At 35.0% G+C, this 14,161-nt stretch overlaps 1 protein-coding gene and 1 long non-coding RNA gene across 10 annotated transcripts; one reads left to right on the forward strand and one right to left on the reverse strand.

Annotated features, from left to right (window-relative positions):
* Nucleotides 1–195: 195 nt before the first annotated feature.
* Nucleotides 196–7,748, reverse strand: Vps15 (vacuolar protein sorting 15). 6 transcript variants are annotated; one of them, XM_035870636.2, is made up of 17 exons: nt 7,610–7,742; nt 6,477–6,690; nt 6,172–6,352; nt 5,948–6,091; nt 5,525–5,870; nt 4,708–5,426; nt 4,330–4,638; nt 3,851–4,234; nt 3,445–3,768; nt 3,046–3,375; nt 2,814–2,967; nt 2,601–2,738; nt 2,318–2,510; nt 2,047–2,212; nt 1,691–1,961; nt 1,282–1,612; nt 196–1,181 (listed from the first exon to the last, which is right to left on the reverse strand). In XM_035870636.2, exons 2-17 carry the CDS (start codon nt 6,566–6,568, stop codon nt 953–955), a joined length of 4,311 nt encoding a protein of 1,436 aa, XP_035726529.1. In that variant the 5' UTR covers nt 6,569–6,690; nt 7,610–7,742; the 3' UTR covers nt 196–952. The 6 variants fall into 6 exon arrangements, with proteins under 6 accessions (XP_035726529.1, XP_035726527.1, XP_035726533.1 ...); XM_035870634.2 differs by having other exon boundaries at nt 6,477–6,674; nt 7,610–7,736; XM_035870635.2 differs by having other exon boundaries at nt 197–1,181; nt 6,477–6,660; nt 7,610–7,748.
* On the forward strand, nt 6,875–13,771 carry LOC118443547 (uncharacterized). Of its 4 annotated transcripts, none has more exons than XR_004838721.2 (6): nt 6,875–6,972; nt 7,637–7,774; nt 9,347–9,477; nt 10,230–10,567; nt 10,645–10,847; nt 13,091–13,771. It is a non-coding gene; the product is annotated as an uncharacterized LOC118443547 (long non-coding RNA). The 4 variants fall into 4 exon arrangements; XR_004838723.2 differs by lacking the exon at nt 6,875–6,972 and adding an exon at nt 7,148–7,471 and having other exon boundaries at nt 10,645–10,898; XR_004838722.2 differs by lacking the exon at nt 6,875–6,972 and adding an exon at nt 7,148–7,471 and having other exon boundaries at nt 7,637–7,770.
* Nucleotides 13,772–14,161: the final 390 nt, after the last annotated feature.

Here is a 14,161-nt window from a genome sequence, read left to right on the forward strand (position 1 = left end):
CTAATCAGAGATCTGATTATTATCTAAATCAAGGTTATCGACAACGTCAAGGAAAAGCCGGTAAGGAACGTTGGAGAGAAATTTGCAGAACGATAAATCCCGATCCTTATGCATATCCAAGACGCTCATCTTTCCCTGTTCAACCAGTTTGTCCATGGTAATATCTTATGTTCCATCATTACATATTTCAAATTCGTCGTATTGACGTGTTCGTGCCAAATATTAGAGATTAAGGTACACGATTGTTATTAAAAATGTTAGTTTTAAAAATATGAATTTATTACAATAAAATTCTAAATTCTATTTAAAAGTATATCAGTCGATATATAGTTCTTCTATATAAGCATTTACATTTGAGTCACGGATCATCTATCTGTGAACTATGCAGAAAATAGGCAAGCATACAAATGAGAAAAGCTTTGTACATCTTTCACCGATTTCCTTATTCCAATGAGAATCCAGTTCTCAAGCCGTACGTAGCTATAAATCGTATAATTTAATCATCTTGAAATATCCTTCCTCTATTATCGAGTATGTACTATGTAACGTACAAAAATAAATTATTTACAGTAAATATTAAATATTATCTTAAAATATGGTAAGTTTTCATGTCTCTTTCATTACGAAATGCGTCTCGAATTTCTACGCTTTAACGATTCTTATTGGTGATTAATATTACCGTGGCTATCAACAACTAATACAAAGTGTTTATATATATATATATATATATATATATAAATAAATATATATATATATATATATATATATATATGCACGCACACAATTTAGAATCACAGAAATATTACCATAGGAGTCTCGTGTATAGAAAATGTCGATGTTCCATTATTTGTAAATTTACAAATCTGTTTTGCAATAAGAATCTTGCATAGAGGGAACGATATTTTACAAAAGCTTGAACAGATGAATAGCGAATGACGATAAAAGAAAACAATCATTTCCAAACTTGTATTAATCCGTCGGTACTGCCTGTGAGTATACACGTATTGGACATAGCTACGGCAGATATAGTGTCGTGATGACCAGATGGTGGAGTTTCTGGTCCTTGTCCACCTTCCTCTGGATTTCTTCCTCTGACATTACTACCTCCTCCTGACGAAGGCATAGGACAACCACCAGCTAATACTTCTTGAACCACATTTGTACCGTCTATCAAGCGTTGCCTGTGAACAATTGCGTCGACAAAGACCATGACCAACCGAGCCGTAAATTCCAATCTATTTCGGGAATATGTTCTTAGTAAATACATAACTAAATACTAACTCATATGCGTATGAATTTGGAGGAACAACGTCATTGGCTGCGGGTAATGCAACGTGAGAATCATTGGGTGTGTTCAAGTCCCAAAAACGTAATCGCATATCAGTTCCACCAGCTAATAAAAAGCCCGAACGGTCGATGCATCCCGAATACATCGAACAAACGCTGTGACCACCTTGACTATGACTGAGCGGTGGCGCGCTCGACGCCCAAAGTACCATTTGTCTGAAATCCGTTTCTAAATTCCACATGGAAATTTCATTGTTCCCTTGTACGGCTGATATTATCCATGAATGTTCAGTAGGATGTGTTATAACCTTCCTAACTCTTGCCCCTAATTAATGTACAATAGAATAAATAGATTCAATTACGAATCATTTATAATACTGTAATATAATATATTGACGTTTACCCGTTGGATGTTTGATATTGGTAATTGGTAATTGGAATCTTAAATCCCAACAAGTATGGACACCTGAGCTTGTACCAAGAGTTAACCATTGTTGATAACTATTAACACAAAATGAAGTTATTATTCCATACTTCAAATCATTTTCCAATCGCCACGTCGTTCCGGGACATCGCAAGTCCCATCCTACTAAGGATCCATATAACGAAGCATATACAAGAACTGATTGCGATCCAGAATCTAAATATTGTATATCAACTGCACATCCTTCGTCCTAAAAAATAAGAATCGTTTTACTCAATTAATAACCATCGAAGTTTATTAATAATCTTTAGTAAATAGGAAGAAGAATATGTCACTTGAATGTCCAACTGTCGAGTGTAAAGAACACTCATTTTACTGGAATTTGGTTCTATCCTCAATATAAATACTGTTCCAGATTGGCTAGCAGAACTTGCTATCGATTGTCCCTGTTCACAGACAGCTAAACCAACAAGGGGCCCACCTCTATGCATGTACGTTTGCCTATTACAGGAAGCGTATACATTTATAATAATGTGCGTGTGGGTGTGTACATTGTTGAACAATAGACATTTGAAAAAATTCTCAAATGTAACAAAATTCAAATACCTAGAACGATTGACAATGCTTCGACCTTCCATTCTGCTAGCATCCCATATTTTAATGCATCCATCCGCCGAAGAACTAGCAAAGAGACTACTGTCTGGGATAGACACTAATCTATTAACTGCAGCTCTATGTTCATGGAGATGAGCAACGGGAACACCTCGTGGTCTCCACCCACTTGGTAGTAATCTAGAGCCTTTCATCACCATTGGGGCATCAATTAAATAAATGATAGGTGAACAGTAGTATTGCTTCTGAGATGATATATATAATCACTTTTATTTACCAGTTTGCCATGCAATATTATCAGCCCAATGTTGTGCCCTTAAAGCAGCCGCATGCTGCTCTTGTTTTCTATAAGTCAATTGTCTTACTTCTAATCTGCAAGGTGCACATCGATCTGCAAAACCATAAAGTGTTGCATCTGTTGCAATGCCAAAATTTTAGGAAACTCTTCATGCATTAAAAACAAGTAAGTTTATCTTATGAAATATCATACATTGTATGTAAGAACGTTCGTGTAGAGAATGGTCGTTTATACTATTCATGTCAGACAGACTATGTTGTGGTGACAAATGTATATCACCTCCATGCATACTTTGATTAGGACTTCCACTATTTCCAGTCATATCCGCCAATTTTAATACCGTATGCTAAATTATTCGAAACAAGTACATTTTTTTTAATGTACACTTGCCAAAGAAAATTTATACCAAATGTTATTATAATACCTGGGTATTCTCTTGAGCAGCGAACATCGTGCGCCATTCTTGATTCATCGAGGCATAAGTACCGGTAGTGTCGGACGTTCTTCTATCCAATCGTTTATAAGATGGAAGACCTAAATCACCTTTTGTATCTGGATACAGTATGACAATGTGATGTCTTATTTTATCCTTCATAGTATTCAACTCTAATTTTCCATCTAGAGGTTTAACCGTGCTCTGTTTGGTATCAACCGAATTACGATATTTATTTATTTTCATTAAATGCGGCTTCATTATGAGCAATTGATCCTCAACCGTTTCCGTCATAGATTCAGAATTCAAACGTCTAAAAAGCTAAGAGCTTCGTTCAGTTCTCTATAATTACATTGCAAATTCATTTAATTTGCCGAACGTTATACTTACTTTGCTTAATGAAATTGACATATCGTTATATCGCGGAACAATCCCTGTAGATGCCTCGACCCTTGCGGATTGTCTTTGTTCAAGGACTTGAAATAATTTCTCTATGTCATTGCATTTTATTACCTCATCATAAATTATACGTAAAATAGGGGCCACAAGAGCTTCTAATAATAGAACTTCCTTCTCAATCTGAATAAGTGGATGTTTTAAATATGGTTGTATCATCGTTTGAACTTTACATTGTACATCGACTACATTGAGTGTCCTTGCTGACGCCGATATAAATCCTACAGTTGCATGCCTGATCCACAAGTTCGGATGCACCTGTTAAAATATTAATTTTCCCGTGTCTTATTATCAAAGTGACAATTAAGCCAAAAATATTATAAATTATATTAAGATATACCAAGAAAATCATAGTCTCGGATAGAAGTTGATACAAAGCAGATTTATGTAATAAACCCAACTCTGTAAGAGTCGTCATTGCATTAATAGCTTTTGTCGTAACGAATTCTTCAGGATCAGCTAAACCTTGTTGAAGAAGAGGCATAAGTATTGGACTACTATGCCAGCCAACATAAGCTGCTACGCCGACTATGCATTCGAAAAACGATCCCCTAAGTTCTTTATCTTCTTTGTCATTTAAGAAAGTGATAACGTGACTCAATAAAATGTCGTTTGCTTTTTGTTTTCCAAAAAATACACACAACTTGTTTATTCCATTTTCCATTAAAGTTTGCTTAACCAAATTTTGCGGATCTGTTAAAAGCATAGACACAGATTGTTGCACCTAAAAAAATAAAGTATTACGCTGCAGTATACGGAATCAAAAATTATGCAGTTATATTCTTGTAAAATATTATATGCAATCATAGTTCTCTTTACCATTTCGTGCAACGTTTGCAGCTCACTATCGTAACTAGGCTTTGGTCCTTCTTTATTTCCGAGATTAGATAAGTGAGAATTCTCAAGGTATCGTAACGCAATATGAGCGAGATGAGCGATATTTTCCGCATAAGCTGCTCTGACAATAACTGCCTCATCTTGAGTAATATGCGATAAACCTGGTAGAATATATTCGGGAAATATATTCACGTCAGAGGGTGGGATCGATTTAACAAGATGTAAACATTTCGTTAATGTATGAATAGCGGATACTCTTACGCGTGGTGCTGGATCATGAACTAAATGAAACTATAAAAATACATTTTGTAAAATTTTATCAGGTGTTAATATATAACATGATAAATAATATTCACTCACAATATATGGCAAAATTCTGTCAAGAATTGTTTCGTCCGACGTATTTTCTGCCAATTCAAGCATAATTTCTAAACTTTGTAATTTAGATTGAGAATGATGTAGACCCCTTATACAGGAGGTTACAAGTTGTGTTACGATAACAAGACCTTCTAAAATCTCAGCAGGAGTAATACTTTTTTTATCCACCTCCGTACTATTTTTCTCCACTTGAGATTGTTTAGCATGAGAATTCTGTTCAGTCGCAATATCACAGCCAGTATCAGGTATTGATGAGGTTTTCTGATCTACTTGATTTAATTCGCTCTTATCAAAACTTTGATCACTGTCAGTTTCAATTACTGTATTTTCTTCGCTTTGACCAGAATCTTCTTTTGTGGATTCTGGATTACTCGCGCATTGGCCGTTCTTTTGATTCATCTTTATCCTCTCAGTTTCTTCTGCTTTAAATATGCTTATAATATTTCCAATATCTTTTTTCAATCTATTTATTTTCTCATCCGGTGAAAGAATGGGCGCTGCTGAGAAAATAAGCATGTAAGACTGTAGAAAAGAATAAAAATATTCAGGAAAGACCGTTCCACGTGCTTGTGCTAAGTAAATCTCGGCACATTTTCGATTTGTAGGGTTCCTTTCTAGCATAGAACCGAGTAGTTCTCTTATACCAACATCTTCTATAGAATCCAGATGTTTGGCAACCGAATATTCATTATTCCTATATGCTTGAGATAACACAAAGGAATAAAACAATTCAAGTTAGAAAATTTCATTACATTCTTATAATCTATTAAATCTAGACTATTAAAATTATTAAACATACCTAAAAGTTGAGAAAAGTCAAATGGTGGATGTCCTTCATTGTATAATTCTGTTAAAGCACAACCTGCGGAGAAGATATCCATCATTGGATTCAAATCACCAGTTTTGACTTCTTGTTCCGGTAATAAAATGGTATTGCTCAATTCAGAGGAAAGCGTTTTTACAAATCTTTCGGGTGCTATATAGCATGTTCTTCTTCTTGACGTGTCAAAAAAAAAAGAGAAATCAGCAGGATTATCCTCTGGCAGATAGGTTGGTTTAAAACTTGCAAAATCTGTTAGCAGTACCCAGTTCCAGCTGGTTATCATTATATTTTCTAGTTTTATGTCTCCATGACAAACTCCAAACTATTATAAAACAAAACAAAAGAAAATAAAAAATGGTATAACTTTATTTTACAAACTATCAACCATTATAGATTTACCTTATGAGCTTGATGAAGCGCATAGAGAACTTGAAAAGTAATCCACTTCTTTTCAATGCTTGTTAAAAATGGCCTAGTGCTAATTCTATCATATAAAGAATATTTTACATATTCTCTCATTATTGAGCCAGCCTTTTCTGTCAACTAATAAATGCATATAGTCTTCTTAATATAATTTTTATAGATGAGTATATAATTATTCTTTAATATTTAATAAGACTTACAATTGTTCTTTGAAAGGGTAAACAATTAACTGCAGAAGCAAGCTTTGATCTAATCTCTTCTACTTTCTCCTTATAAGCTGACAGTGGTAATGATGGATCGTGTATTGCAAAAACTTTAACTACTATCAATCCCTCTTCGCTTCGTGCTCGTGCTACTTTGAAAAATCTAGTGCTTCCTAGGCTACATAACAACAATAGTTTTTCTATGTGTAGATCAACAATGTATCAATTGTCATGTACACTTTTTGACAGGTTTACAGGTAACAGATGATATTAATAAAATCGGATAAGGTTAGGCTACTTACTTAACATCGAATAGTAAATCATTGTGATCTGTTAAATAATGTTCTACTGGAAATATTTGGCTGGGGGCAATGCCCACTAGTTGATTTCCCATTTTGCAAGAATATTGTTAAGGAATACCGACTTATTGACCTCCGGCATCCATATTGTGCCTAACTTCACTTTTCGAAGAAACCAGGCAAGTTGCTGCGAAATAATTCCTAGCAGTATATATACCTGATATTAATAGGAAATTAGATGTTTGTTCATAACCGGGATCGTTTTATAATTCGTTTATAAGTATAAAAGTATAATAGAAATTGTAAAACTAACAAACGATTATTTATTATTTGCGTAATTTCATATTTATTCGAACTAGTTACAAATTTTTTCATAATTTGCCTATCTTGTTTTCTCATAACGTATGCCTATCGTTTGCGCGGGAAAGATGTCGAACGGTTTATCTTGATTGAATTATTTTCTACAAAATGTTCATTTTCTTTTAGTCTAATGTATTTGGTACGTATTTCCACATATATTTTTAAATATATAAAACTACGATAATACCTTTATCGAGGTAAAATAACATATTTATCTGTCGTTAGATAAAATCAAATCTGATGACGCCATTCGAACAATTCAATTGGCACAATCATTGAAATATCTAATCGTACATTCATAGTTTATAATATTTAATACGTTTTCATGTTAAATGGTCAAGAAATAAAAAGAAAGAATTACGAGGATCGTTCGAAAGAATTAAGATTAGACGATTGTTCAATTATGAACGGCAACGTAATGCGTTCTTTACGTAACGAAAAAAAAACGAATCATTGCAATTTTAGAGGGAATCGTAGATTTTTATAACGGAAATAAATCGTTGTGGATTATCTTTTAAATGATATAACGCGCGAGGTCGAGGTTCAACTTGTATAAATTAAACGTCGAAAGAATCAAATGCTCGATAATGAATTTGATTTGCGCATTTCTTCTTTTCTATCTCGGTGAATCAAATTTGGTAAGAAATTTTTCGTACATATTACATTTATTTGCCATTTATGCGCCAACGAAAGCAATTACTTATTCTTTAATTCTAAATAAGAAGATCAACGAATGACTTTGTTATCATACATCAGTACATTTTGAATGTACTTACCACTTTCTTTTATTAATCTTCTTTCAGGACGAGAAGATTACGAAGTTATTAAAATGGAGGTTAAGTTTTACGTTTCGAAATTTCGTCTTTGGCTTCGAAGATAAGTGTCGAGCTCAAAAATTTCCAGTAAACACGTACCAAGTGTCCTCGGAATTTCCTACGTATGTATGTATATACCTATATCTATAGATAAACTAGATAAGAAAAGCATCGTCACGCGTTATTTTCAAAGATGATCGTCGAAAATAAAATTGGGCTCATTTATAATTCGAATGGAACAATTATCACTTTTCTTTTCTTTTTTTTCTTTCTTTCTTTCTTTCTTTTTTTTTTTCTTTTTTTTTTTTTTTTCCTTAGATAACATTATGCATTGGAAAACAGGCCTTTTTTCACAAAGAAATTCTATTATTAGAAATTTCATATATACATTGAACATACATCTAATCAACTACTTGTTGATTATTCGAACGTATAATTTCTTCTGTCTGATATTTATTTCGATAAAAATCGACGATTCTTTTTCGAGCGTTACAAATATCTTTTGTAGTCGTTATGACTTTTCTTATTAGAATTAAGAAAGAGTTAAAAAGAGTGAGAGAGAGAGAGAGAGAGAGGCTCGATTATTCGCGACGTTCGAAAAGACATTTACGAGCTTGTACGTCTTCTGTGCAGCAAATACATTTAAGTAGTTTAAGTAAATCTACTACACGTGCGATACAATACACACACACACACACACACACACATATATATATATATATATTATATATATATATATATATGCACATACATTGAGAACACGTAATCGTCTAGTGTGTCTCTCTACAAAACCGAAGATGCGAGCGTTATGAAACACGCACTTGCCGGAAGAATTCTTTCTCTCTCTCTTTCTTTCTATATCTTTGCCAATGTATTCGTGGTGACGATAATTACATTTGGTTTCTTCTCGACACTTAACAATTTATTAGCCTATAGTTCTTATCTCAACTTGATCGCAAGGCGGCATAAAAAAAGAGAAAGTATTATTTTTCATACTTTTCATAAAGCCCATCGAACGTTTTTAACAATTTTTAATATCTATAAAAGTTAGATTTTGACGATTTAATGACACCCTCCATTCGACCAATCACTTTGCTCGATCGTTGCGAGCGCGATTTTTGAAATTTAATTTTTCTTTCTCCTTGTTCGATATTCGCGTTACTAACACATTACATGTTGCACGTTCTTACGCATTATTACACGTAGAAAAGATCGCGTTTCTCTCGAACAAGATGGGTGGAGTTCGAACTCGCTTGCTTATCGCGATAATTAAATGGAGTTATTTATGATGGTATATCGCGAATTACGAACGCAATGCCGAGCTTATGTTCTCCTCTATATGCGCTATCAAACGTAATATCTCGAAAGTATAATGACTTTTGTTTGTCGTCTGGTGCCGTTAGTCTGGTCCATCTCTTTTCAACGAGGAATCTTTTGCAATAAACCTTTTCCACATTTCCGATAAGCAAATACGTGCGAAAGATATACTTGGAAAGGAAATATTTCATAGAGTTTCATTGAGCGAACAAAAAGCAATGAAATACGACGATGGGTGTTACGTTTCCTTCGATGATTTCGACATTCCCTTTCATTCAATATGGTCTCGCTGCTATTGTTTCGATCGTACATTGTCGAGATGTCTTTCTCTCTCGACGTTTTATCTTCTTCTTCTTCTTCTTTTTTTCTTTCTTCTTTTAGTTTACGCATAGACGATCACACGAGTTCGACAATTTCTACGAAGTGACGTAAGGGGAGGACAATGCATATGTTGTGCCTTTCTAACCACATCGGAGAAGATGCATTTAAATGTCTATAGCTACGTTAAGCAAGTGAGTATACGTATTTGCAAAATGGATAATTGCTTATATAAAAAGAAAAAGAAAATGAAATAAAGAACCTATACACGTAGTTAAAGAAAGAAATAAGGGACAGGTATTGAAGTTCAACGTGTCACAAACACGGAAGGGAGAAGAAATAGGAATAATTAAAATCGACGAGGCAAAATACAGGAAGCGTGTAAGCGAGAGAGAAAGAAAACAACGGAACGTGTGAGACTTCTTCATTGCGTTTACAAGCATCGACTTTTGCAGTCTTTACTAATGGGAAATATCTTTTTGGATTCGTTCCAACGAATGAATGATCTCAGAATATGGTTCACATCCTTTAATTCGTTTCCCCATGAAGAGAAATTGGTCATCGATCGTAATGAATTTATTTCGAATTTTCGATGAGAAAGACTACTTACTCGTTAACTTCTCGATGACATTCGATAGCTTCCAATGTTCCTCAGGACGTGAGAAAATAGATAAAATATCGTCGTTGTATCGGACGGCGTCCACAAAGAGAGCAACTCCATGACAGTGTCTCTTTTTACCATACTGTCGATGGATAGCTCTCTTCATAGTTCGCGCCTCGTTTTCATTTTCTCAAACACTTTGATTCTTTGCTGATGATTGTGAAGCGCTACAAAAAAATACTTAATCATTTTATCGAGTTGTAGAATATAATGATGTGACATAAGAACGATAAAAATCTTCGTCCTTGAGTTCTTTCGAAATAATAATTTTCTTAATGGTTTTAGTTCGAGGAGTATCAAAGGATTAGCCTCCAGGGTGTCGTGAACGCAACGCATGCGGACGCATGCTAGGAGAAACATCGAATAGCACGAAAAGCGTGCCTCAAACTCGCTTCTCGAGCTCGTTATCGGGGAGGTGCGAGCTACTTCTTCTCCCTCTTTAGCGTTGCCACCTGATTGCATGGCAAACATGAGCTACTCGAGTTAGCTCGTGCCATCGGTTGTTAACACTTTCTTTAGACCGATACTGTAGAATCCTGCTCGACTTTGTCTACTTAAGATGCGATTATTTCTCATTTTTTCTTCTCTTTTTTTTTTTCATCCAAAATTTCGATGCACCTACAGTGAGTAAAATTAATTATGAAATATATAAATTTTTTATCAGGGAGTACTTGTAATTAATTGATTTTTTAACTTTCAGAATTAATTTCTACAGAATATAGATGCCGCGTACGTGCGCACACAGCGAAAGATCTTTTAGGATGGAATGATAAAATATTCCCGGCATCGAAATGATCTTAATTACACGAGAAGTCTTTACTCGCAAAGTCTACCGCAATTATCGCACATCGACTAATGCCCGAACAAACTACGGAGAGATATAAAAAAGTTGCGACTCTTAAGGTGTTTGCTCAGATGACATTTTCACCTCTTACGAGCAACTGCTTAAACAGGGTAAAACGCGTTGCTCCGAGGCTACTGCACTCCGTTTCGCTTTTTTTTCTTTTTGCTATTCTCTCGTACGTCTTCTACTCTCTTGTAGATGATTTAGATTATTAGATCGAGGTAACGATACTTTTTTCTTTTTTGTTTAATACAATTATTCAGACAAGTACGTTCGTTTTAATCAAATGTTTGTTCAAGCTATGAACTGTCTCTCTTTTTCGAAAGCCGTATTTATCTTGTCGAGATATATTTGAAAGTTTCCGGAATGTCTTTCTTGATTCGACGCTTCAAGTTTTATCTATGAAGGTAATGCTAGGGAAACACTGAAATGATAAGAATTTATGAGTATCGTTAATAGATGACTCCGAAAGAGTATCATAGATTATTATTTTAAACGATTTTGCATTTATTTCTGAATTCCAGCGAGCTTAAAATTTGAACTATTCCAAAAGAAAAACATTTCGTAAAATAAAAAAAGAAAAAGAATTCTGCTTTTATACAATGCAAGATTATATGTGTGTGTGTGTGTGCTTTTAATCGTCAGTAATAACTTCTTTCTGCTATACATAAAGTCCAACGACAGGAATCTCATCGTATCGTATCATCTTCGAGAGGAGTCGCGATTGTCCATTATCAGTCGACGATGCGATAACGCGATAACGAACCAACTCACCTTACTATCGCCGAAAATCATTGCCAACGTAATATCTTTTACACTTCAAATGAAAGTCGCTTTATTTTCGAGTTATCGCGAATTTTAATTTTCTGTATATATTTTCCTTTTATCGATGAAAAATCAATGGCAAAAAGAGTTATTTGAATAACTCATTATGATTAGCGGGAATAACGAAGAAAATTGAAAAAAATATAGCTCGCTCGTGTGCGTCTCTCTTTCTCTCTCTCTCTCTCTCTCTCTCTCTCTCTCTCTCTCTCTCTCTCTCTCTCTCTCTCTCTTTCTTTCTCTCCCTCTTTCAATGATTCTTTTGACGTGGCATTGTTACGACTCTCTAAATTTCGTCATCGAGCAACGAGTAACGAAGGTAGTCTCGTAACGTTGCCAAAGTAAAAAATGCATAATCTTTCGTCTAACACGTGGCAATCGTTTCAGTGTTGTAACCGAGTGTATCTCTTAAAAGTATAATTTACATAAGAACGCGAGGGTGCTGCCATAATTCGGTATTATATTCCATCGAGACATCGATGTATGTTAAACAGCTGTTCGATCGGTTTTCTTGCCAACACAGAAATATTATAGAATATTACGTACGAAATGACTCGAGTAGTCGTTCAGCGAGTTGCAGGAGTTAACAATGACCAAGAACATAAACACAGCTCGATTTTACTCATTCTTAAAACAGCTCGTATCCGGTGACCCCGTCAAGAAAGTATAGAGTTTTAATATCGTTTCTTTACCAAGACCGAGCAAAGTTCAAAATCTTTTATCTCGAATGAAAATCTCTTTTACTTTTTTCTCCATTGATGAATGAATAAAAGAAGGCGAAAGTTTTCAAGATAAAATCGAACGCGATGTTTCGAACGAAGATCAATAAAAATTGTAAGATCTCGTTTTCGAAGGTGGTACCGATGGTGTTATGTAATCGGAGTAATAGAAGGTCGAACCGTGCAGTAGTCCTCGTCGTCGTTGTCGTCGTACGAAAGAGTGCGGTAGCGATCGTAATCCCTCGAAATTTACACATGAAAAGGCAATGCCGTGATGCGACGAATTCCAGCTGCGTCGTCCACGAGGTCACGAGTGCTTTTAACGCGGCTCGCACGACCCACCTTCTCCTTTCCTCGATCTTCTTCTTTGCGAGCTTCCAAGACTCAACTTCTCCTTCCTTCCTCCCTTTAGCTTACCTGTTATTTGGACCACCCTTGATCACTGATAAAACTCGCCTTTCGCTTTATCTCTCTCTCTCTCTCTCTCTCTCTCTCTCTCTCTCTCTCTTTCTTTCTTTCTTTCTTTCTCTCTCTCTCTCTCCCTCTCTCTCTCTCTCTCTTTCTCTCTCTCTGTCTCTGCCTCTGTCTCTCTCTCTCTCTCTCTCTCTCTCTTCCCTTCCTCGACTGTGGTCAAATTGCAAGATCTATCGTAAGAGATCGCAAGATCGATCATAAGATTTAAAATATTCCTTTTCCAATCTCGTAAATCTTGTTTCCCGATAACGTAGGAAGAAAGTCTAATTTAAATCTGATTTCCGTAGGTTTACTTGAGAAAAATGAATTTGCACAAACGAACGTCTGACGAAGGTAGAAGAACGAGTGACGTGGATGGCTCTCCGTGTCCGCTCATATACTCTACCTGCGCCGATCTGACGTCACGGGTTTCGTTTCTTATCAGTAGTCAGGAGCGCCAACACCTGTATAGCCAAGCACCTGTTCGTCGAAACCTTCGATGATCGCGCGACCGCGCCTGTTCTGCAGATCGTCCACCCTACTTTTCTAATTCATCATTATCTTGATGATGGATCTTTGGATCTACAGTAACGACAGGTTTTAAAGTATTCTTAAATGAATACAAAACGAAGGGTTGCTTTTCAAATGACATGAGAGAAACATGGAACATGTTCGTTCTTTTACAACAGTATCACGTGTGGTTTTATACGATGCGTAATGTCTTATCTCGTGTCCTAGTTACATCACTGCTACCCTGACTATACATACTATATATACGCTAATGATACCTATAAGGTAGATCGAGATCGAGTAAAGGATCGCATAATGATTTAATGTTAATTGTCATTGAATATGTTAAAAGGATAGATTTTTTTTATTTATTTCAATATTGAATGATATGAATTATACGAAGGAAAGTATATGCGTGCGAAAAAGATGGATCGAACGTCTACAAAAATTATAACTAAAAAAGTTAACTTAGCATAACGAAAAACAATTCAAAGTTATTAATGTTAAAGAATATAGAAATGTATTAAAATTATTTTATATAAAATAATAAATTTCTTTTGTAAGATCATACTATTGAAATTTTCTTTTAAAGTTTCATTGTAATAATAGATAAGTTTTCGTTATTAATAATGCGTAATAAATATATGAATCAGCTGTCAGAAAAAATATTGTCCGTTTTCTGTGACTTTGTATCATTTTAAAAAGAAGAGAATACATTACCTACGAGCCTATATGGAAATAAAAAGTCTGGGCTCTTCCAAGAATTATGTAGGTCAGTATCCATCGTATGTATGCGTGTAGGTGCCTATATGTAAGAAAAATCATGCGTGAGACAAATACATGTGCAAGTTTTTACGAACGTTTACTGT

The sequence above is a fragment of the Vespa mandarinia genome, chromosome 17 (assembly GCF_050613455.1).
Source record: "Vespa mandarinia isolate Hongniang chromosome 17, ASM5061345v1, whole genome shotgun sequence".
In the NCBI taxonomy this organism is placed as follows: domain Eukaryota; kingdom Metazoa; phylum Arthropoda; class Insecta; order Hymenoptera; family Vespidae; genus Vespa; species Vespa mandarinia.

Bases quoted from the DNA above. Each gene is read 5' to 3' on its own strand.
- Vps15 (XM_035870636.2), bottom strand. From the start codon at position 6,568: ATGGGAAATCAACTAGTGGGCATTGCCCCCAGCCAAATATTTCCAGTA. The intron at 4,639-4,707 runs GTGAGTGAATAT...GTATTTTTATAG, and splicing joins ACAGAATTTTGCCATATATT to TTTCATTTAGTTCATGATCC. The intron at 2,739-2,813 runs GTATGATATTTC...GCATTGCAACAG, and splicing joins CGAACGTTCTTACATACAAT to ATGCAACACTTTATGGTTTT.